Source organism: Gymnodraco acuticeps, unplaced genomic scaffold (assembly GCF_902827175.1).
Source record: "Gymnodraco acuticeps unplaced genomic scaffold, fGymAcu1.1, whole genome shotgun sequence".
Lineage (NCBI taxonomy): Eukaryota > Metazoa > Chordata > Actinopteri > Perciformes > Bathydraconidae > Gymnodraco > Gymnodraco acuticeps.
Window position 1 is genome coordinate 863,400 of NW_022991201.1, and position 26,145 is coordinate 889,544.

The 26,145-nt window shown below is 39.6% G+C and overlaps 1 protein-coding gene across 1 annotated transcript in view; it reads right to left on the reverse strand.

The window, feature by feature from the left end:
* Positions 1-26,145, reverse strand: part of LOC117561282 (zeta-sarcoglycan) — a 488,658-nt gene that overhangs the window by 128,505 nt on the left and 334,008 nt on the right. Inside the window, exon 4 of the mRNA XM_034238581.1 lies at positions 2,465-2,552. Within this exon, the coding sequence (XP_034094472.1) occupies positions 2,465-2,552 (88 nt within the window). The remainder of the gene's footprint in view (positions 1-2,464; positions 2,553-26,145) is intronic.

Consider the following 26,145-nt stretch of genomic DNA (forward strand, 5'->3'; position numbering starts at 1 on the left):
ATTATACACACATGCATTTCCAAACATTTGGACTACCTACGTTGCAAATGTATTATCTTTTCAATTTACACACGGCATCTATTGCACGTCTGTCCGTCCTGGGAGAGGGATCCCTCCTCTGTTGCTCTCCCTGATGTTTCTCCCATATTTCCCTTTAAACTGTGGGTTTTCTCTGGAAGTTTTTCCTTGTACGATGTGAGGGTCTAACGACAGAGGGTGTCGTATTGTCATACTGATATTCTGTACAAAGTGTGAAGTCCACTGAGAAAAATGTAACATTTGTGATATTGGGCTATATAAATAAACATTGATTGATTGATTGATTGAATGATACTGTAATTTCTAACAAAAAAACATGTTTGTTTACTATTTTTATGATGGCTATTTATACGGATCAAATTATTCAAATGGGTCTTTCCACCCACGATGAAGATTTGTTATACTATTGTTGATGATTTAAATTATTCTAGCTAGCCTTGGGCTTTGAATCCAATTTTCTTAGTGATCAAACTGTGAAATTACAACTTCTGGGTCTGTCGTGTGATGCTATTTAATCTAAATATACTTTTTATTACACTTGAAACAGGAAGAAAGAGAAGCCTGTAAATCAACAGATATTTATTATAGTTAACTCAAATTCCGAAGGGTGGTTTAACACTGCAATCAAGCCATTTTGTCTTCATGCGCCACTGAGCAACTTTCACAGGAATGAATGAGGGCCGGGCTCCAACACTGTGTCGTGTTCCTCATACAGCCATGGAGTATTGAACAAGGCAGGTGGGAAGCAAATAATTCATTCTAAATATGCAAGTGTTTTCAGTAAGAAAGTAGTGAAATGCACTGAGAGGTAATTTGATGCACTTCATGTTACATTTTTAAATGTAACCACACAGTCCACTGCTCAAACACTGATAACATTTGAATGCTCGTCAAATCACATCTGACAATGTTTCTGTCGGCATCAACACGTACCTATCTCACTCGCAGGTTCATTCAAATCAATAAATAATGATAACTAACTAGTTGATTTATTTTTAGTGGATAGAAATGCCAAAAGTTGAGACAAAATCAATGTAAACAAAGCCTAGAGTGGCCTAAAACATTATGAATTTCTGTAAATATTTCATGATATTACTAAAGCACTGGGTAGTTAAGTGACAAGCAATTATGTGCAAGATTGGAAAACCAGTTAAACAACAGGAATTCCAAAAAAATAGTCGGATTGGCTTGAAAGTGGATGGCCTGATTTTCCTTAAATGTATTATTGCCACGTCAATGTGTGTGCTGTAAGTAAATAAGCTCATCAAAAATCATAAGACAAAGCAACTAACACTGTGGCAAATGGTTGAGAGTCCACAGTTAAAATCACCTACAAAGGAGCTTTTTATTTTTTATTTTAAGATGACTAGAAGAGGAAAATATAGTATTACAGTCCAGTATGAATACAAGAGCAAGACCTTGCTGCAATCACATTCCTAAACACCATTTACCTGCATTGACCTTAATTGCTCATGTCCAGTCATATTCTAAGGGAGTACATGACATTTTAGCAAGGCCACAATGAGGTCCTCCTTGTAGCACATTAAAGTCTAAACATGCTAAACATGCTGAAGGGCTCGGTGCTGACCGCTCCAGTAGCTACTGTTTTTCAAATAAAGAGTTTAAAAAGGGACAATAAAAAAGGAACAAAAGTTCACAGATAACTCCATTTTATATTTAACCTGCTGTGAACTCCAGTTTTAGCTGTTGTAATCTTGGTGGCTCCTACAATCCCAGTTTTTAGGACCAACAATTCGTCTGTACCCGTCTTCTTGAAGTAAATCAATTTAACTTGTTTTCTAACACCATCAGGCCTCTTTAGTTTTTTTGTTTTTTTAAATCAGAATTCACTGATCACTGATTGTTATTGTTTATCTGAGCCCTGTGCTACTTGATCTCCTTTTAGCTGTCTTTCTTTAACCATGGTTTAAATATCTCTCTTTTTTCCTGAACTCTGAAAACACTAGCTTGGTACAGTACACACAGACTTTATATTCACTAAGGATTTCCATATGCACATTTTAAAGTATCTGATCAATTCATAATCGTTTTAGCTATATCCTCAAACTTTTTTCAAGTTATTATGCCCCATAAGGATATCGGCATATGTTCTCTGAGTGATGTCTTCCATAATACACTGGGCCCTCGCTAATCCAATGAGAGCTTAGAAAAAAATGATTTAGTCGAGGAAACAACACAGCTGTCAGCCTCAGTGAGATGCACTAATGGAAAAATATAGCATTTAGTTTGGTAAACAGAAGGAGGTAAAATGCATTTAGGAATTCAAGCAAAAACAAAGCAATATACCTGATTGTCTTGGAGAAATGATCCGGTTTGAAGGTTGTTTTGAAAGAAAACGTTTACCACCCATGAATTATGTTTGTGTTTGTTTGTATTTGTGTGTGTGTGTGTTTATGCTTCTTACCCACGGTTAGCTGACCCATCAGTTGTCCCTGATCGTTCCTAGCATTGACTGTCACATTTCTGTCCGACTGTATGATCAATGGACTGTCCTAGAGAGGGAGGAACAGGGAAAAAGGTGGTTATGAAAACAGAAAGTGGTAATATTTATTTCTCAGTCACATACAAATCTGTGTATACTGATATACCTTTAGTTTCCATACCAACACACATGCTCCTTGCGTTCTATCTCTCCCCTGTAGCCTCTACAGTTGCCCTTCCAGGCACCAGTCAATACTGTATTAACCTTATAACCAATACTGCCCTAAACTGTATCAACATTCACAGTTCACACTTGACTCCCTCTCTTCAGCCATACTCTGCACCACATTTGCATAATTTATTCAAGACAGCCTCCTGTCTGTCAGTGTGTTTGCTTGTTTTCCAGTTGTGCGCAAAAGAGCAATTATTCTCAACATAAATGAGCTTAATGCAACTGTGACCATGACCTCTGCTCCTCTCTTAAGATTCTGATGGAGCCACACACGCTGCCTAAATCGATTTACATTCGGTGGCTGTGTGTTGCAATGAATGCTAAACCCTGTGTCTGCTATTTTCATTAAGTTCCCAATTCAATCTAACAGCTGACTGTCTCTCTCTATCTCTTTGCCCCTCACCTTTCTCGCAGTGAGTAAAATCATCGTACTTACAATCTTAACCAACTTTTCTTTTCTTACCTTGCTTTTCTCTTTCCCCCTTTCATTATATCTCTGCACTTACATGAATTTATTTGTATTCTCTTTCCCTTCACTTCTCTCCCTCTATCCCTTAAATTGCTTATTTGTTTTGGCGGCGTGAAATGAATAGCTCACAGGTGACCCAATTTCTCTCTTGATTCCCCCTATTAATATCTTGCTGCATTCAAGTCTGAATTCCAAATGAGAATGTTGATCAAATTGGAAAATCGTTGATCCGTTAAAATGGAAAGATTCCTCTTTTTCCCCAACTCTTCTTCCATCCTATTCTCTCTCAGACGGCCTCAATCACCCCCTCTTTGTTTTGCTTTTCTTTTGGATGGATATTCATTGCTTTTGCGAGTCAAGACCACATTTCTAATATGCCACACCTGTCTGTTCTCTAATTTGAAGCGTCCAGGGTCTCCTGGGGACGAGCTCATCGCAAGCACAAACACAGACCAGGGGAAAAGTGTGAGGGACTTTCAGAACACACACACTAAAAGCATACACAAAGACACTGAATAAACTGTACACACAACACAATTATACAAACCACCCACTCACACAGAGTCATGTAACACATTTTCCAAACAACAAATGAGTGCTTCACAAGGTATATTGTGCATTGCCACTGTCATCGGATACCTAATCCATGTATGCTGTATGAATCATTGTCAACGGGGCGTGTGATAGGCTTCACTATATTATCTTTCCACTCTGTTAAGAGGGATGGGCGCTTTGTAAAGCACAGCAGATGTAATTTGCCTCCAATCATTCCAGCTCAATGGGCAGTGTGCATGAACAGGCCTGATCCCATTCATTTAGTGCAGGACTCTGTCATTTAGAAGTGCAGCCGTAGATGGGGAATCTTATTTGATTAAACACCCATATGCAGATGCATGGAAATTAGGGCTGTAAATAATTGCTGCATATTAAACAGCTGCTAATGTCTATTTATACAACAGCTGATTGAAGACAAACAATCTGACTGTTGGGGCTGAAGGAACACGCAGGAGCAGGTAACAATATGGACTGTGCTTCTTGATGCAAAAAGTGTTCATTTCCATCTCGGGCAATCAACAATTATTACAGTTCAAAACCTCACGCATCGAATCGTAAGTTCCTTATTACCTTGGTAACCACTTCTCACATTTGTATGTACATACGTCACATCGCATATAGAAATGACTATACCGTTTTTCATCATACTAACATAGACTGCGCCTGTGTTCGTTAATGAACAATTCATACATTTCACACTTTATTATAAAATCCATGTTCTCTGTTTGCAGTCTTCTTCACTGTGATAGTTGAAAAAAGTGCTTTTGGGATGCATATTCTGCGTGGATCAATGGGTAATGTGCAGAAACATGCCGTGTCATAAGTTCAGGAAAGGGAAATATTTGTATCGTACTGACTTGTATAGAGCTGCTGCTTATACAGACCTATTGAGCTAGCTTTATGTGACATTAAAGCCATGAAAGCTCTAAATAATAATAATAATAATAATAAATAATATTTTTATAGCGCCTTTCAGGAAACCCAAGGTCGCTTTACAAGTCGGGTAGGGGGGGGGGGGGGGGGGAAGTAGGGGAAAAAGGCAGACAGGTTAAGGGGGGGGGGGGGGGGGGGGGGGAAGTAGCGGAAAAATAAACCTATTAAACTAACTATACAGTGGCGAAAGCCTTGGTAACAAGGTGCGTTTTGAGGGCTTTTTTGAAAATGTCCAGGGTTGGGGCTCTGATCTTCAGTGAGGTTTTTCTTGATGTTTGATGACGGTTTTAAGTTTTACTCATTTTAATATCAGTTTGATGTTCATCCTTTTGGAGTTATACTGAAAAGTGTATTGCCCTGCAAGATGGATCTGTAATATTTTATGACATGAATCCATCAGGTGATGCGTACACCATCTCTACATTGTTTGATGTTGTTGGTTGATGGAATTATTATTACACACTCTGTGAAGTTACTGTGTGTGTGCAGGCCACAGCTGCTGTGTCAATGATGAACATGTACACATACACACACTCTTATAGTGACTGTCACCAAATATTTAAACTGACTCAATCTCAGATAAGCCTCAATACAATCATCAGAACCCTCTTCACATACAATGACATACATTCAAATACATCTTACAGCATCTTCCCATAATCAGTTAGCCTATGTGAAATGAATTATAGTAATATATTTCTAATTCTATCTACAGACATTGATATCCTCATTAGGGTTGCAAAATTCCTGGAATTTTCAAAGATGGAAACTTTCCACGGGAATTAACGGGAATAAACGGGAATTTATGGGAATAAACTGGGAATTTTCAAAATTGAAGGTTGGCTCTTCATAGGGAACTCAAACATAGTTGGGGAAAGTATATTGTATAGGGCTGTCAGTCGATTAAAATATTTAATCACGATTAATCGCATGATTGTCCATAGTTAATCGCGATTAATCGCAAATTAATCGCATATTTTTGATCTGTTCTAAATGTACCTTAGAGGAATATTTTTCAAGTTTTTAATACTCTTATCAACATATGAGTGGACAAATATGCTTTATGCTAATGTTTATTATCATTTGAACAATGACAAATATTCTCATGAATATTAAACACAACAACCTCTGAACATTACAAATATTCGCCTCAATTCAACCTGGAACCTCTCTCATACAATAATACAATACAAATGGTGTGTGTGCGTCTGTGTGTGTGTGTGCGTCTGTGTGTGTGTGTGCGTCTGTGTGTTTGTGTGTGTGTGTGTGTGTGTGTGTGTGTGTGTGTGTGTGTGTGTGTGTGTGTGTGGTGTGTGTGTGTGTGTGTGTGTGTGTGATGGATCGTTGGAGCTATGTGCAACTCAAGGCATATGCTCGAACGGGAGCTGCCTGGACGCTGCAATCATGTTGCGCGCACTATCCGTGCTGAGTGTGCTGACTTTTCGTACAATGTCCCACTGTCTGGCTACCTGCATAAAATCAAGTGCTCGGCACAGTTGTGGCGAAATGTCGCTCCTCTGTTTTCATTTAAACAGCTCCTTATATCCGTTACCGCAGCTAGCTAGCACCAGATGCTAACAACAACAATACACGTAAGGTCTCTCTCTCGCTCGCTCAGGCCAGACATACACAGTACACACCCTCCCGGTCCTCCCAATAGCCAGTCGGTGCCTGGCTGCCGGTGAGCGAAGTGTGGTCTGCTGCAAGCGCGCAGCAGGAGCGGGGCTGTCAGAATCAGCTTGTAGATGGTATTTTAAACTCGATGCGCTTTGAAACTACGGGGCGGCCGAGGAAAAAAAATACACATGCGTTAATCGCGTTAAAATAATTAGTGGCGTTACGTTTTTTTTGCGTTAACGCGTTATTAACGCGTAAACTTGACAGCCCTAATATTTTAGCATAATCTTGACTAAAACAAAAAGATGCCATTCAAGTACACTTGAATATCCATGCCATAGCACAGTGGTTTCCAAACGATGTGCCGCGGCACACTGGTGTGCCGTGAGGCAAGTCCAGGTGTGCCGTGGGATTTTGTGACAAGCCTGACAACCATACGTTATTATTGCAATATACAACTACACAAAAATAATAATTTTTTAATTTACTATATCAGTACTTTGTAGGTTTATATGTACGTAATCTGTGCGACTTGCACGTCCACATCTCCACGTGCAGTGCTGCATAAACATGGCTGAGTCAGCGATAACTTTCGAGGGGTGGAGGTATGCCCATTATTTTGAGTTCGTCCGAAGAATAGACAGGAATGTGACGGTGAGGTGCAAACTGTGTCCAGGCCAGAAGCTGTTATCCACTGCTGTAAACACCACGTAAAACCTCAACAAACACCTGCAAAGAACACATGCTAAGGTGAAGCTAACGCACACGCTATTTGTTGTTTGTTTATATCACGTAGTCTGTTCTTCTTCTCTGTCTTCCGGTTGTTGCCTGTTTTGAATGACAAATACACACTACCGCCGCCTGCTGGTAAGGAAAGTTATTGCCACTCACGCATGCGCAGTTCGTACGTGCTCGACGAGTAATGTAACGAGTAAAGTAACGAGTTACTTTATGTAGATAGTAACGAAGTAGTGTAATATATTATAAAATATATATTTTTTAAAGTAATATGTAATATATTGAATTTTTTTAGTAAAAAAACCCCATCTCTGGAGTTGGTGTTCTCTACTCTGGTTTACATGAAGAACAACAGGAGGTCACGGCTCTCTGTTGAACAGGACTTGCGAGTGGCCCTCTCCTCAGTGCCACCAATGATTAAAAAATTCTGCGCGCCCCGACAGGCACATGTATCTCACTAATTTGTAAATTGGCAAACATATTTACAATAGCACATGTTTCAATGCTGATTGCTGAAATGTTACATTTATAATTTGTAGTTCAGGACCATGGACAATGCAGCTTCCTTGCATTGACAGTTCTCTGTGCTGAATTTCTGCTGAGTTTCCTTTGCCTCATTTTTAATGTTGTGACCTGTCTGGTTTAAATGAGTGTGTTGCTGCTTTGATGAAGCCTAATTTGATAAAGTTTCAAAATTATTTCTTAATTATTTCGTTAATAAATATTTCATGAGTAATATAGTTGTCTTTGTCACATTTTATATGGCATTAGTAAATAATAATAATTATGCACATTTACAGATATTTTACATGATATGAGTGATAACACGTGTTATAAGGGCTATTTTGCACAATAGGTGTGCCTTGAGATTTTTACTTGTCCTTTGGTGAGCCTTGGGCACACAAAGTTTGGGAACCACTGCCATAGCAGATAGCACACTGCTTACTGCATGGCTATTGAGACCACACAAAGGTTCGCTACAGGCTCACAAATGTGAGAGTGGAAGAACTGGTTGGCATTCGGACAAACCTAAGGCTCTTTGAGCCTGACACAGAGCCATCCTCAACAAGGCTGGACATTGACAGTGCAGAGGAAGACTCAGAGTTGGATGTTGATTTGCATGTCCCTCTGGAGTCGGTGGACGCGCCGGCGTCCGAGTGCGCATAATTTACGTAAATTAATCATATATTTTCGATTATAAGGAGTAGAAATATGATTCAGATATCCACGGAATCGCTGAAAGTGTAGCTTCCCAGCGGTATCTCCTGTGAGACTGTAACCAGGGCACCGCAGCCAATATGGCCGCTCAAAGCAGCTTGACTTTACACTTTGTGGGATTGGTGGATTGGTGTGTCCGTCAAGGAAATCTCGGCCGGCAGCCATCATGGTCTGAAATGACCAATGGACATCGAGAAATCACTAAGGACCTACCCACCAAGTAAAAAAAAACATAAACCACGTGTCTCCCATCAGTTTACGTCTTTGAAGAGAGAGAGAGAGAGAGACAGAAAATGGCTTATAAAAAAACTTTACAGTCGCCGACTTCGCTAGAGATTTTTTTCGCTAGCAGCAGTGAAGATAGAGCCTCAGAACCTGAAGTCTTCGACTCTTCTGAAGAAGAAGAATACAACAAGGATCCATTTGGATATGGGTAAGTGTAAATATTACAGTAATAGTTCACTGGCAATGTGTGGGGAATACCGCGAAAAATAACAATAGGTTTATTGATATATTTTTTATCGATAGTCATGAACTTTTTCTTTGGACAAAATAGACTCTCCATTAGCAAACGTTTACTCTGTGTTAACGTTATTTTGGTGTGTAAAATTGAGATTACATGTGTAGATGATTAAATTAATCATTTATTCGTTCCACAACGGAGACATTTACAGTGACATGTTTTTGCCATCGATTATTTTATCATACTGTTCTGTACAGATGAGGTTGTCATAGATTTATTTCTATGTGTGCCTGTGATTATGTTATCATACTGTTCTGTACAGATGAGACTTTGTCATAGATTTATTTATATGTGTGCCATCGATTATTTTATCATACTGTTCTGTACAGATGAGACTTTGTCATAGATTTATTTATATGTGTGCCTGTGATTATTTTACCGTCCTGTACATATGAGACTTTGTAATCAGATGTAGCCTATGTTACGGTGGCCCTGAAGTGCAAGACACCACAGCATTTCACAAAACGCCACAGCATTTCACAAAACACAACAGCATTTCACAAAACACAACAGCATTTCACAAAACGCCACAGCATTTCACAAAACACAACAGCATTTCACAAAACACTAAAGCATTTCACAAAACACAACAGCATTTCACAAAACACTAAAGCATTTCACAAAACACAACAGCATTTCACAAAACACTACAGTATTTCACAAAACGCCACAGCATTTCACAAAACACAACAGCATTTCACAAAACACTACAGCATTTCACAAAACGCCACAGCATTTCACAAAACGCCACAGCATTTCACAAAACGCCACAGCATTTCACAAAACGCCACAGCATTTCACAAAACGCCACAGCATTTCACAAAACACCACAGCATTTCAGAAAACACAACAGCATTTCACATTGGACGGAAAGGGTATTCCTTAGGGAGAACACTTCTTGTTTGTGATTGGACAGAGCCAGCCATAGAAGCACTGCTGTGATTGGTTGTTTTGCTGCCAGTCAAGAAATGACGCTTCGTGATTGGCCCAACACATCAGCCGTTAGCTGGCTCACAGCTCCTCATATCTGTTCAGAAACTGGACAAAAATTCAACATATACAAAACACAGACTGTCTATGTCATGGTGAATACAGTCGCTGCTTTATTTATGTCTGTATGACGTTGTTGTGAGTGTGGACGGAGCAGCTACAGGTTAGTTTAGCCTGATCGATCCGATTCCGATAGGATTTACATGGAGATACGGCCCGCCCCCTCTCCAGGAGTAAACACAGAATTAATGCTTTATTAATTCATGGTTTTTAAGGGGCTTATCTCCATGTAAATACTATGGTAGACCACCCAATATTCGCATCGCTCTAATCGCTCGAGTTTCACCGCGGCTGTCAGCTGTGTTTGCTCCTGTCATTCAAACAAGAGGCGCTGAGAGGGGGCGGGGTGTATCTCCATGTAAATTATATGGGAGATACCAACTACAACAAAATTAACATATTTGACCGTGATTTAATTGTAATACACGTTTTCAAAGTGATGCCGAAGTAACAACATACTGATACCGGTTTGTAAAAACCATGAATTAACGCTTTGACAAGTCTGCAGACAAGACGGCAGGTGAAAAGCTTTTAAAATGCGTGTTTTCTGAATGGAATCTGATCCATCAGGCTAAACTAACCTGTAGCTGCTCCGTCCACCCTCGCAACAACGTCATACAGACATAAATAAAGCAGCGACTGTATTCGCCATGACACAGACAGTCTGTGGTTTGTACATGTTTAACTTTTGTCCAGTTTCAGAACAGATATGAGGAGCTGTGAGCTCTGAGTGTGTGCTAACGGCTGATGTGTTGGGACATATTTCGCTGTCGAGTGTTGACCAATCACGAAGCGTCATTTCTTGACTGGCAGCAAAAACAACCAATCACAGCAGTGCTTCTCTGGCTGGCTCTGTCCAATCACAAACATCACTAAAGGAATACCCTTTCCGTCCAATGTGAAATGATGTGGTGTTTTCTGAAATGCTGTGGTGTTTTCTGAAATGCTGTGGTGTTTTGTGAAATGCTGTGGCGTTTTGTGAAATGCTGTAGTGTTTTGTGAAATGCTGTTGTGTGTTGTTAAATGCTGTGGTGTTTTCTGAAATGCTGTTGTGTTTTGTGAAATGCTGTGGCGTTTTCTGAAATGCTGTGGTGTTTTGTGAAATGCTGTTGTGTTTTGTGAAATGCTGTGGCGTTTTCTGAAATGCTGTGGTGTTTTCTGAAATGCTGTTGTGTTTTGTGAAATGCTGTGGCGTTTTCTGAAATGCTGTTGTGTTTTGTGAAATACTGTGGCATTTTGTGAAATGCTGTAGTGTTTTGTGAAATGCTGTGGCGTTTTGTGAAATGCTGTAGTGTTTTGTGAAATGCTGTTGTGTTTTGTGAAATGCTGTGGTGTTTTCTGAAATGCTGTAGTGTCTTGCACTTCAGGGCCACCGTACTATGTATATGTGTGTCTGTGATTTTATACTGAATGTAAAGTAACTGGAAATACCTGTGTGTGTGTGTCTGAGAGAGAGAGAGAGACTCCTGTCCAACCTCCCAAACTTTATTTGTATGTGTGCATTGTTATTTGTGCTTGAGCAACATTTTACTTATTATTTCAATGAAATGAGTTGTAATTATTGTCCTACATTTTAATTTGTTTTACAGAGAGGTTTCACAGCTGCCTGGGCCTAGTGCCCCACAGGCGGTGTTTATCCAGCAGCCAGAACATCCATCTGTGCCGGCCCCCAGGTCAAGATCTACTGTGGGTCAAGGGCCTTCACCAGAGCCATCACCACCAAGGACCAGCAGACCAGCATCACTACAGCTGCCTCCACCTCCATCTGCGGCTGCCACCAGGTCAAGATACACCTCAGCACAAAGGCTCCACCACAGCCATCACCTTCAACCCAGCCAAGGAGGTCTTGTGGAGGTCTCGTATAGCACTTGTACACCCCACCTACACAGCAGCCCATGTACCATCACCCCCATCTTCACAGCAGCCAGACCCACTGTCTTGGAAGACAGACAAAGACCTTGACACTGTCTTGACATTTATAATGAAGAGTTGTTTGAAAGTTCTGATGTTCAATATTGTAAATAGTGAGATTTTCCAGTTTCTTATATTTATATAAATAGTTGGTTGAAAAAAACATATTTATAATAAATAGTTGGTTGAATAAAAAGTTTGAATGCTCAATTTGTATTTGTACACATCACATGAACCTTGGTATGTAATATGAAGTCATTATTCAGTCCTGATGTATCTCAGTCCCTGCTGTGGTGAAAGTAGAGTGATAAACACCTGTTTTACTCAAAATTCGAATTAATTTATTTTCATTTTAGACATGAATTACACATTTATATACAGTGTAATTCAAATATTTCACTGCTTTTGTGATCCTAGGACTTTGGTAACCACATCTAAAACACCAAAACAATTCGATCACATGAGTAAATTTGTGTTTTCACAACAGTTTTGACGATTTTCCGAAAATCGGATGTCAAATTTTAAGCTTTTGAGCTACTTATCTCATCACACAGTGCTCTAAGGTGAGTAATTTGCATATATAGCAATACCAGAGATTGTCCTGAACATTTTGATATTTAACACATGGGGTGCCATGTTAGAAGAAATACATTTAAAAGGTGATTTAAGAAAACATCTAAAAATCGAGAAAATACCCTTAGACTCCAGAGGGTTAATGGGACTTTTTGGAGGGAGAAGGGCTCTTTTCATTGTTCATCTCATTTTGAATGGGACTTTGTGGGGATCTTTGGATGGGGGGTGCATTTTTGTTCACTTTTTAATGAGTGGGGTTGGGGGGGATGAGTAATATCTAACTCAACATTCCTGTTTTCGTTCTTCAATGAAACAAATAATTGTTCAATAAAATAATTAAAACTTGTTCTGTTCTACTTAAAAAAAAAGTCTGTTGAAATGTCATGTTTTTTTGTTTAATTTTGCATCAAATATTTCCAAAATTCCCCAGCTTAACTTTCCGCCCCTTTGCAACCCTAATCCTCATGCAGCCACATGGAGACAGTTAGGGCTCTCAGTGATCTCAGACATTCTCCAAGGCTGTTATAAGTAAAAGATAATCTTTGCATCAGCACCATGATTTCCAGGATCTGCTCAAAAATGTAATGTGTTCTACCATGGCCCATGGTTCACCCTTCTACAAAGTTTAGTTAAAATGGGCTGTATGTCTTTAAATGTTTCATGATCCTGCTGACAAGCAGACAAACCAAAAGCAAACCAACAGACGGAACCAAATACAAAACCTCATTGGCGGTGGTAACCGGCCCATTTTGAAATAAAAAACAAACAAATAAAGTTTAATATGGTGTAACAACAAGCATACAAAAAGTATTTTAGGAAATTGGTTCATTTATCAAGGTAATTGATACTAATTGTTTCGAAGATTATATTGCAGAGAAAAGTAGTAGTAAGATTTAAGGCGGGTAAAAGGGTGGGAAAGTGAGAAGACAGCCGATTCTTAAAGGCCTCTCTCAAAGATGGGGAAATGCTGTCTTTCATTTGAAGGGAGAGCGAGCTTAAACTTTAAAAATGGAGATTTTCTTTCTTGAAATGATTTAACAGTCTGGAACACAGTTGTTCACATGAAAAAGTGACAAAACGTAAACCATGCCTCTTTTGTTGCCACTGCACAACTGGCAAATCACCATACAGAGAAATGTATATGAAATATATTTAAAAAATGATTATCATCATGTAGCATTTCCTCACGTACGAAGCATCATTTGTGATGTTTACTTTGTGCTCAGATCACTTCTCTGTTTACCTCCCTTTGCTGCTCTCTGGATTGTCCCTCTGGTTTTTGTGTTTAGAGTCTCGCTCATAAATCTCCCCTTATCGTGTGAAATGTGCAGAGAGGCACCAATAAACACACTGAAGGCACATGCATCGTGCTCTCTCTTGTGAGATACACAACGTACACCACAGTGCCATTAATTCAGTTAATACATTTAATTTCATTTTGATTATTAATGCCGGCATAGAGCTGCCAGCCTGAAGTAGCCAGTGTAATTAGTCAGGTAATAATAAGCTGTGGACTGTTGCTGGAGCTCATCTTCACAGCCTCCAGCCAGCAGTAGAGATGGGTCATAATGTCTACCTGTCTCACTGGCTGTCTCACTAACTCAATGCCTGTCTCACTGTCAGCCTATACAGGTCTGGACTGAAGGTCATAAGTGATCTGATGGGTTATTTGTGTTTAGTCATCACTCTAATAAGTGCTTTCAGCCTTCCTGTCTGACTATCTACATCCACAGTATCCGTCTCAGCAGCAAGCCTCATGCAAGATACATTTGGTTGATTCATCTTTGCCATCAGCCTAATAACTGCTTTTAGCCCGCCTGAGTGTAGTGAGATGCGATCGCCTGTCTCAATGACTGTCCATCTCTCTTTATAAAAGGCAGGGACATGGGCTTAACAGGATATACTTTTACCTGTCAGTTTAACAAAAAGCCTCCAGCCCTCTTATCTCTGGTCCGTGATATTCTCTTCCTTTCTCTTTGACTGTCCAAAAGCCCAGTCTACCTGTCTGTCGGCCACTCAGGCTGACGGTGGTTAGTGTGAACTTTGTCCAGGTCAGTCCAGATATGAAACATGTCACAAATTGAAACTATGGTACAAGCATTTCTTTTTTAACAACATTGTTTTAGTCTGACAAGAGAAGGACATGCTTTTCAATGTTCTGTGTTATTGATCAGCCATTTTCATATACTGTAGTTCAAACATCCAACAACTGTTCTTTTGGCTACTTGGGGTCACTGAAATGTAATGCATTACACAAATATTGATTACAACCACTTATTTGTCTGCAAGCTGATTTTTATAACATGCATTCATCAAAAGGAACCACCGACTACCTAAAAAAAGAGAAATCTAGACCATATAGCTTTAATGCATATTGCAGAAACAAAATGTCAGATTTAGCAATATTGTGCAGGCCTAAGAGCAAGATACAACCTGATCTCACAAGAATGCGTGACTCCACCACGACTCCTTAACACCACAATGCGTGGTGGAATCACGAACTTTGCTACATTTACGTGTCTGCACCACGCAAACAACCCCAATGTAAAGTGAATGAGGCTCCTTTGTCGTGGTGCACACACGCATTTCTACAACGTCCAACAGTGAGCTTTTATTCTATAAAACGTTTTTTAAATCTACTTTATAGCTTGTAGTAACTCACGGGAGGCTTCTTTTATTTTATTTGTATTCATAATAAGAATGTATTATGGCAACAGCTGTCTCCTAAAAATTACGTTCCCACAGAACTAAACTGCATTCTCAATTATGTTTAGCTAGAAACTTATTTTCTCCCACGTTACGTTCGTTATGAACGTATCTCAAATAAGTTTATTTTCTACATATCTTCTAGAAGCATTTTTTCTCCCACGTTATGTTTCTTATGAGCGTATCTTAAATACGTTTATTTTCTACATATCTTTGCCATTTATTGTCTTGCTTATAATAATGATATTAGTCATTTATAAATATCATTTTAGAGCACACATTTGAAATCAGTAGGCGGCTGTAATTTCGCCAGCTGTTGAAAGTAAATAATAGTTACTTATTGTAAGTCGCTTTGGATAAAAGCGTCAGCAAAATGCAATGAAATGTAATGTAATAGTTTTAACATGCCAAAAAGCTGCTGTGTCGTTTATTGCACCTCAAACATTAAAACAAATCCAGAGTTACGTGTTTCTGTACTTCCTCTAAGAAGAAAGGACAGTAACAGAAGATCTCTGTGACGCCAGATGTGGTGTTGTTAATGCGATATGATATCCGGAAAATCTGTTTAGGATTGCCGAATACACTACACTACCCATAATCCCCAGCTATCGTTTGGGACTACAGTCCCGTTGACAAACCCCGTGATTAATCTTCAAGCTCTGGGATTGGATGTTGGAGTGGCAGTGCGCCAAGGTTACGCAGAGCGTCAAGCTCTTTGAAATGGAACGAAACCACGGCAGACTATTCAAAACTGGACTCGAACGCCCCCCGAGAACTACACATACTGGCTATTGTGTTTCACAAAGTGTTCTCTATGGCACGTCTCTACTGGGAATTGTAGTTTTAAAAGACGTTTTAAGTTGACAGTATTAAACTGTGTACAGCCCTGGAGGTTTAGGCGAGAGGAAACAAATTGGTGTGTACAAATTTAAAACATGTAATTACTAAATGGGTGAAAATCGCTTGTATCCATAATGGGCAGCATTAATATCCACATGACAGCTCATTGTTACTTTGTTATTCTACTCCACTACAATTCAGAGGTTAACCTGGTATTTTTACTCCACTACATTTATTTGAGTTACTTTGCAGATTCTGATTAATGATGTGAAATATAAACAACCCTTAAATCAGACTTTAGTTACACCTGAGTAAAATTCAGGGAAGGTGATTGTCAAGTGCCAACAATCAGGAGAGATATTTGATAGTTGGTGCTTGAGAAGACTAAACATTTATCTGCAGATCTCTATAAAGTATATTAATTACTCGTTATTCTCTACTAATAGTTAATTAAAAAAAACTGTATATAATTGCTATTTTGCACATCCCTTTCAAGATTTCAAGATTTCCTAAGGTTTATTGACATATCATATACACAACTACGGTGTAGTTATGCAATGAATGAAAAACTTGACACAGGTTCCTCAACAGTGCATTACAATAAATCTATCAATATGTGTATACCTTGTAGAGTTATATTTGTATTTATTCATGTTAGCAAACTATGGATAAGCTTAAAATGAGAATAATTTGGGTAAAACTGTGAGCTGCATTTGGGGCCTGTTGACATGTGTTTTTGAGGACAAAGGAAGATGGGGGAAGGTGAGAGCATGTCCTGATTTGCATTCAACTTAGAACAAGTGGTTCTAAGTTGGTTGTGGTTGTAATATTAAGAGAGGTCCCTTGGGTTTCTCTGGTGCTTATCAACAGTAGCAGTTAAGTGAATACTGTTCAAACAATACCTGTGTTTGTGTTTTATATTGATTTCTCTGTTTTATCCTTTCATAAATGTAAGGACTACAAATGGCTATAAACATTCTGGGCTGGTTGGAGTAAACAGGGTTTTATTGCTCTGTGGGGGAGGTGTAGGTATGCAGGCCTTGAGACCTTTTGTTGGAAAGTGAGCCTGTTTGGTTTCCTGCTGCGTTGCGTCTCCCAATGAGATGACCTGAAAAGATGACCAGCTGACCTAACACCAAACCCCTCCTTCTTACTCTGGTATATATATCCGGTGGATCCCTGGCGTTCGGCCTCTTCTTCACATGCTGCCCTCGGGTGAAAGTAGCTCTGCAGTATGCAAACGAGTGCAGGAGTAAGCCGGTATTACTCCTTAAGCATTACAATATAACTGTAATATATCATGTTGTATTGTAATGATTGTATTGCATTGTCATATTGCCATTAAAGTAGATTATTGTTAAAGGTTACTTTGTAGATATGGATTCCTTCCTGTATTATAACCAGCTTCATAGGAACGCGCGGAGATTTGAAAAGCGGACCAGTTTGCCCTCCAAATCTCTAACAAAATGGTGACCCGACGTCTAGATATAACGAAGCTGAGGAAGAATTCAGACGCTTTCAAACATCTCAGACAATCAGCAGGACTCTGCAACTTTGCAAATAAGGTAAGCAGACGATGAAAGTCGCCTGTCTGTAATTGGATACGCTAAAACTTTAGGATTGTCTGTAGGCGTTTCACAGTGTTTTTATAGTTTAAATGGAATATACAATGCATATTTTACTATGTTAGGAAAGTTATATACAAAACGTAAACGTTGATCGACAGGTAGACGAAAGTCCTGCGTGACGTAAAATAGAGCAGTTTGGCGTGGATCTGCAGGTAGATTATTCCTGAGTGGCGTAGAGATGGTGCAGTTTGTGTGAATGCGAGGTTTGATTCCTGCACGGCAAAACCTGGAAACTCGATAAATCAGATCGAGTCGCCGTTTAAAACTGGGGTTTAAATAACAGACCAATGCTAAAAGCTTAAAGCCAGAGGTCTGTTATATATTAAACCAAGGTAGAGCGTTTCCCTTTGTCTGGAAACTTCTGCTGCTGCCATCTAGTGGCTGAAAGGGGGTATCACACCCTTGAAACTTCTGCTGCTGCCATCTAGTGGCTGAAAGGGGGTATCACACCCTTGAAACTTCTGCTGCTGCCATCTAGTGGCTGAAAGGGGGTATCACACCCTTGAAACTTATGCGAGCTTAGAGTTTAATCATTACATTGCTGGCCGGTATTGAAGACGGGAAGCACGTTCCCAGTATATTAATTATAACTGATTTTGGTAAACTGGTACAAAACAATAAGGGATTGAACATTTTTTACAACGACAGCACCAGGAGATGAGTAAACTCAAGAATCTGTAGAGTGTAAATACATTGTGCAAAACACATTTTACACTCGAACTGTTTGCAAATGTAGACAATATAAATAAATGTTCAGAAAGAAGACATAGGCCTACACTTGATTCAAATTTCATTACTGTGATCCGATTGGTGTGCTCTGCAGGTTTACTATTGTTCGAAGTAACAGTGGGATTTAAAATGAGAGAACATATGGAGATGTTCTTTCATAGTGTGTGGAATATGTGATGCTGGAAACATGTAAGTATTTCAGAGTTGTGTTGGGTAAATATGTAACAATGGATGAAACAATTTTTGGAGTTAGTTTTTGTAATATCATAAGTAGACATTAATTATGTTGTTTAGATGGCATTTAACAACTAAGACAGATAGTATGATTAGAAAGAGACAGAGTGGAAAGGGTTGGATTTATTTAACATCAGTGTGCTAGACTTCTTATAGGTAATGTGTACCGGGACCTGGACTCCCCCTCTGAGTTAGAAAGGCTTTGATCCCGACCCTCCAAGCAGACAACGAGACCTAACCCAACAGGAGACTCCTCCTTCTCCATCGTACAGACAGAGAACCAGAGCTGAACCAACAACAACAACAAGACTACATCAAGACTGCAGCCAGAACTATCTCCACCTGTGGCATCCAGAACCAAACCAGCATGCTGACATACAGAGAGATACTCTCATCGGTCCCTCAAACAGGACATGAAGTTCCAAACTGCGCCGCGAGATTTGGCACAATAGACATGAGAGCAGAATCCGCCCTCCATAAAAACAGCAGAGAGACTGTAAAGGAGGAGTGCAACAACAGTGGCATGATGGGGCTGCAGATGTGACTGGGCCAATGGCTGCCTACAAAAGTTACAGTGGATGGATTCAACAGCTGATGGACTGAAGAGAAGACAGAATCAGAGGAGTTGGCATGGTCGATTAGAAGTGAGGAGGCCGGGGTCACGGCTTGAGAAAACCAGGGGAGGAGGAAAGGAGACCGGGAATGAGTGAGTTACACATAAACACACTTATTCACGAAATGCACATTTAAATAACTTGAATTAACTTCATAAAGACAGAAAGATTTATTAATCATTTGGTAAATTAAAAATAGCAGTAAAGAGGAAACTATTAAAGTAAAATGATAATCATCCTAAAACACACTGACAGAGTATAACCATATTCTTCAATATTTTCATCATGTTAACAATTCATTTTTTAAGACATTTTTATTCACGTGTGAATAAAGTAGTGATCTCATTGGTTACAATATTGATCACCATTAAAAGGATAGTTTTAGGAACCACTCTATAGGACAAATCTTTGTTTGTATTAATGGCTAGTGCCAAGCCACATATTAAATTCCAATCTAAAGTGTTGATTTCACCATTGTGGCATAGTTATTACCAGACTTCGGTTTTAAATCCTTGATAAAGGAGGGAGTAATTGTTGCATGTTCGGACACCCAAGGTTCCACACACTGCTAAAGAGTTTAACATCGTTTTTTAAGTAGACCAGAATTATAATGACCTATGAAATGCAGAGCGACACAGATCCTAGTAATGTTTTGACTCAAGATAATAGTTATGTACACAAGTTTCTGAAATAGATCATTAGACATTTTAATACTAATTAGGTGTAATTGGATTGCAGTAGTAGTGGTACTCGAAGGAAGTGAGTTTTGTACCAAGTTTCAGGAAAAGTGGGAGGCGGAAGTCCCAATGACAAGTGAGAATCATCTTGAAAATTATAGTTGAAATCGTGACATATTTTTGTAGACAAAGGATACTGGCCTATGCTGAAATGTCAAAGTCTCTGCAGAGCACGACACATGGCAAAAAAAGACGGAGACCAACTGACCTTTGACCCTGACCGACAGTGTAACTTGACAAGGCACTGTGGATGACTGACTCTGGGGTGTACCTGACCAAACTTGACATGACAACCAGACAGTGTGAGTGTGAATGTATGCCGACATGTGATCAGTGTAACTGCATGATTCTAAAACAATAACTAACCAAGCATGTTTTTGGACTAACATATTATTTTGGAGCTCCAAGGGAAACGAGAGGTTTCCTAAAAATTCCACAAAAAGGGGAAACCGCACATGTGATATTTTCCTCTCACATGAGTTGGCGGTTTGCAAATGTAAAACTACAATCTGAAGATTCTGTTTCTTTTAGGCCTGAAGGACGGAGAGGAACACTTCTTTTCACTGAAGTGTTCACTGTGGAAATAATGATAATGATGTCAAATTTAAAATAATGTTCGTTATGTCCCTAACCAATTACCTGACAGTTTTTGTTCCCCTCCCATTACAGGGTTTTGTTACACATGATTTCATGTGTAAAAGGGGGGAGTGAGTATAATGTATAAATCTCAACATGGCTGTAAAATTCACAATTTAAATTTTTCTTTTAAGGATTAACAGAAACCTTCCGCCCCAACCCAGATGTTCAAACTGAGCATTGAATGTAATTAACCTGCTCCATATCTGGGGATAAGATACTGTTTGATGAATGTTGAGATGTTTCTAAATATTGATTTGAATTATAACAGGTAACACAGAAGCAGTGGCCAAGGGGCTACTGTGAAACCGAAGAAGTTGACCTGTGATAATGAAACAATTTTGTAATATTTTAACAGACATTAGAGTAACTGAGGTTTGAAATGTAGAAAGAACATATTACAGTTAAAGCTAAAACATAGTAGTGTATTGAGACAGAATTTAATTTAGACAACATCATGTAACTAGCCTGGTAAAGAAGTAAAAGCCATATACTTTAATCCATAACATTAGTGTGTTTCTTTACCAGAAACATTAGCAGTTCATATTATATTTGGATTTTAAATAGGATTTCATTTAAAAATAAACACGGATGCTTGTCAGAAATTCAGAGCTATTGAAATATGTTATTTAGTTTACCTAAAGATGTTGGGGTTCTTATTTAGTTGGCACACTCCAAGTATTAAGATTCTGAAGCTGCACTGGTAGATAGGAGGTCTACAATTAATTTGGAAAACCTGTTCACAGACGGCTGTTGTTTCAAGACACCCCACCAACAGGCTCCAAGTGGGTCAAAACAGCTGAGCGTAGGCTTGAGGGAGTTGTATCAGATTTCTCCACACAGGTCGCTGGCGCCAAAAGGGGGACCCGAGAAGCACGAGGCCGACAGCAGAGTTCGTCTGGCTGAAAGTCATCAGGACAAAGTGGCTCAACCCCAGGCTCTCCGACCCCGACCGAGTGACCCAGCGGACCTCTTATGCCGTCTGCCTGGGAGAAAAGGGGGACAGCTCGTACCACGGGAGCCAGTGTGCGGCGGGGAAACCACCTACTAGGACCAGGGGACGACATCAGGACGGACGTGGCACTGGCAGACGTGGACTACTCGGAAGCAGCAGACTGGAGGAGCAGGACCCTGGAGACATCTCTACAGCATCGACCCGGAAGCCGCCATCAGCGGGCCGGAGGACGAGGAGGAGGAAGACATCTCTCTAGCAGGCAGCCCAGAAGCTGCTGTCAGCGGATTTGGGAGACAAAGACACGGCAAGCCAGGACGGCACAGGGAACTTGTCGAGGCAGCAGAGGAGTCTACTTCGCTCTGATCAGTTCTACCCGTGAAGGGAAAGCTGCATCTCCCCCTCCCTATTAGCTGTCCTTGTGGGCTATTCCTCCGGGGGGGGGGGCTGATGATTCTAGCACTCAGCTACCATGGTTCCTTCACTGCCATGAAAAGTGGTGTTCGGTCTCCATGAAGGTTTCAAGTACTCTAAATACCAGCTTCGGATGGATTTATGAACACAGTAGAAAATAATGACCGTGGGTATATTTCAAAATGCCTTGTCTAAGTTTATCTCTGGAGAAGGAGATAAAAAGGGGGATTTGTAGAGTTATATTTGTATTTATTCATGTTAGCAAACTATGGATAAGCTTAAAATGAGAATAATTTGGGTAAAACTGTGAGCTGCATTTGGGGCCTGTTGACATGTGTTTTTGAGGACAAAGAAAGATGGGGGAAGGTGAGAGCATGTCCTGATTTGCATTCAACTTAGAACAAGCTACAGTGGTTGTAATATTAAGAGAGGTCCCTTGGGTTTCTCTGGTGGTTATCAACAGTAGCAGTTAAGTGAATACTGTTCAAACAATACCTGTGTTTGTGTTTTATATTGATTTCTCTGTTTTATCCTTTCATAAATGTAAGGACTACAAATGGCTATAAACATTCTGGGCTGGTTGGAGTAAACAGGGTTTTATTGCTCTGTGGGGGAGGTGTAGGTATGCAGGCCTTGAGACCTTTTGTTGGAAAGTGAGCCTGTTTGGTTTCCTGCTGCGTTTCCTGCTGCGTTGCGTCTCCCAATGAGATGACCTGAAAAGATGACCAGCTGACCTAACACCAAACCCCTCCTTCGTACTCTGGTATATATATCCGGTGGATCCCTGGCGTTCGGCCTCTTCTTCACATGCTGCCCTCGGGTGAAAGTAGCTCTGCAGTATGCGAACGAGTGAGTAAGCCGGTATTACTCCTTAAGCATTGCAATATAACTGTAATATATCATGTTGTATTGTAATGATTGTATTGCATTGTCATATTGCCATTAAAGTAGATTATTGTTAAAGGTTACTTTGTAGATATGGATTCCTTCCTGTATTATAACCAGCTTCATAGGAACGCGCGGAGATTTGAAAAGCGGACCAGTTATCCCTCCAAATCTCTAACAACCTCCACCATTAAACTGTCAAATTCTGCACATTTCTTATACTATCTACATACATAAGAGTACAATTAATGTGTATAATATCAGTTCAAATAAGTGCTTCAACATAGTTAACATTGCAGGAAAGCAATATATTAGACGTTAAGTACTTTGTCAGGCTTAATATTTATCTGTAGATAGTCAAAGCTTTTTTCTTATTTGAAAGAAGACCTTAACCTAAAGTATTCTTTAATGTGTTAATAAAGGTTAATTAGTTTGCCTGTTTTGCACATCCTCCTATTAATATCTTTGTACATCCAGCACTAAACTGTTTTATTGTAGAGATCACTTACAGTATCTTCTTGATTTTTTACATTCTATATTTCTATCATTGACCTTCTACACTGAACAAAAATATAAACGCAACACTTTTTTTTTGCTCCCATTTTTCATGAGATGAACTCTAAGATCTAAAACATTTTCTATATACACAAAATAACCATTTCTCTCAAATATTGTTCACAAATCTGAAAAAATCTGTGATAGTGAGCACTTCTCCTTTGCCGAGATAAAGCCTTGTGTCAACAGTTTTGAGATCAATTTGATCAATTTAAATCTTCAAGTGACAGCTGGCATGAGCTTAGCTGGTCAAGATATGTCAGATATGTGTGTGTGTGTGTGTAAATTTGCATAATACATTATTTTAGGCCCAAGCAAAACAATTATCGAGCTTTCCCTTTCCTAAATTACTGCAATTATTTCAGACCTCTATGTCAGACACAATAAACATCATGAATAAGTTGCTGAAGATCTTCATGGTTTCTTTACAACAATAATTTCATATGGAGTTGTATTGATCTGGCAATTTTAATTATGCAATTAACAGCCTCATTTGGATGCCAGTTTTGCAGCAGAACTGAAATCACTGTTCTATGAGCAAATATTGATGTTTCCAAAGTGTGTTCATTGTCTAAAATGTAATCTTTTATGCAGCTGCATTCACTTTTATTTGCTTATCTCATGGCTGCTACTGCCAGCTGTTGTTTAAGCCCAACTGTATAACAAGTTAGCATGGCATGTGGCTCTGGCTAGCCTTATTATTATTATTTTTACGACTAAGCATGCAGATTGCAAGTTAAAAAAATATAAGCTGAGATTGCTAATTGTCTGCCTCAAGAGCCTTCCAGGGCTGCAGAATCAGGTGTTTGCCACTCAGGAATTAGGGAAGGAACTACGTTGGTGTCAACATCAGCGCTGCTAGATTAAGGCTTGAATAATCATTAAGGCTCCCAAACACCTGCTTTTTCTCCCTGTTGAGGTGCGGAAGAAAGAACCAGAGGCCAGCACTGAGTCTCAGGAACAACTTCTTCCCTCAGGTCCTAAACAGACTAATACATTGTCACCTTGAATAGGGCAGCTGGATTGTTATGTTAGGTAGCAAATCAAAAATTCTAGACGGACATAAAATACAAAGAACAGTCCAGTTGGATGTTTAACAAACCAGGTGTGTTACTTTAACTTCAGCTGTTTCAGACCTGTGTGTGTAAAAGAAAAAATGCAATGTTATTTGTAGTAAAACATAGATTACACTCATTGTTGCAATAACATAAATGCAGGTCTATCTGCTTTGCATTTCAACTAGATGGAGCCTTCATTTTAATACACATTTGACAACTAGCTACTAGAAACTCAGATAATTGGGAGTTTTTCCTCTAGGCTGGCGACAAGATTAGGCATTGTCCTTGTAAAACTCAAAGTATCTCCGATAATTAGTTGTGATAAGCCTGTCTTAATAAATTCAAGATGTAAGTCTAATAACTTTGAAACAAAATTCAGTGAAATGCCAGTCTCCTGAAATAACAAAAATGTAAGTTTTTTTGTGATTACATAGTGTCAACAGCTAGCATTTTTGCCGACACACGGTTATGCATTTTATATTCACATATGCAGCATAACATGTTTTTATGTCACCATACCAAGGGCAGGTGTGTGCTATTCATATATATGCAAGTCCCCAAAAACCGACCTAAAACAATTTAGGACATGAATCCAGCTCTGCAGCTAGATGAGAAATATATTGCTGTCTTTTTCACACATTTCTAACAAAGGTAAGGCAAGGCAAGGCACGGCAAGGCAATGCAAGGCAAGGCAAGTGTATTTATACTAGGGGTGCACCGAATGGGAAATTCGTGGCCGAAACCGATACCGAAAATAGGAAACAGTTGGCCGAAAACCGAATGCCGAAAGGCCGAAAATGATTAATAGAAATATATATATATATAATGTATACATTTTTTACCAATGTTGTTCAGCTACCTGATTATGGAAATAGACATGATTATGGCAAAACTTAACTTAAATAATAATCACTATTATGGGTCCATAAAACATTTATTCAGCACTTTTGAATGCATACAGTACATTTATATATGTCATGTATTATTGCTAAAAAACATTATATCGCAGTCTTAGTGTCGCCAACTCGTTTCTAATATGCAAAGACAACAAATGCGTCTATGATGTATTTTCGATCAGACGAGATCTCTCTCCCCCGTCTGTGTGCGAGGGGGCGGGGCAGTTTACACACACGCAGCTGCTACATGCAGCGGAGCACACTGCGGAGATGGCGGAGAGAACGCGCTCCGAGGTGTGGTTAAACTTTACCCGTCTCGATGTGGAGAATACTTGTTACCATAAGTGCAATAAGAGTTTAGCATGTAAGCACGAGCAATTTGTCTAAACATTTTGCAAAAGTGCACCGCATGCAGACGGAGGAATGCACCGGGTTCGACCGTCTTTCTAGCAGCTCTGTAGCCCCATCCACGAGTAACGTTTCCACGTCAGGTGTTATGTATGCTAGCAGCAACACACGGAGTTAACTACATGATACAAACATGGGTTAATGATTAGAGGTAACTGAGTTATTTAGTTTGTTAAAATTTCAGCTATTCTGTTTACAGTCTGTCATCAGATTATTTAATACGATTTGTTAAAGGCTCAGGGCAATCTCGATGACAAAGGTCAATGTCCCCCCCCCCCTGTGAGCCAGCCGCGAGCATGGTCGCCGCGTCTTTATTACGTCATCACAACAACACGTTAGGTTACCAACGTAAGCCTGTTCTGACATTCAGTGAAAAAAGCCGAAAGGGCCTTTTTAACCATTTTCGGCCGATAATTTTCGGTGGCCGAATATTCGGTGCATCCCTAATTTATACAGCACCTTTCAACACAAGGCAATTCAAAGTGCTTTACAAAATTGAAAACCTGTTAAAGCCCATCCCTGTTTTTCAGGTCTCAGGCTCGAAAATGACAGT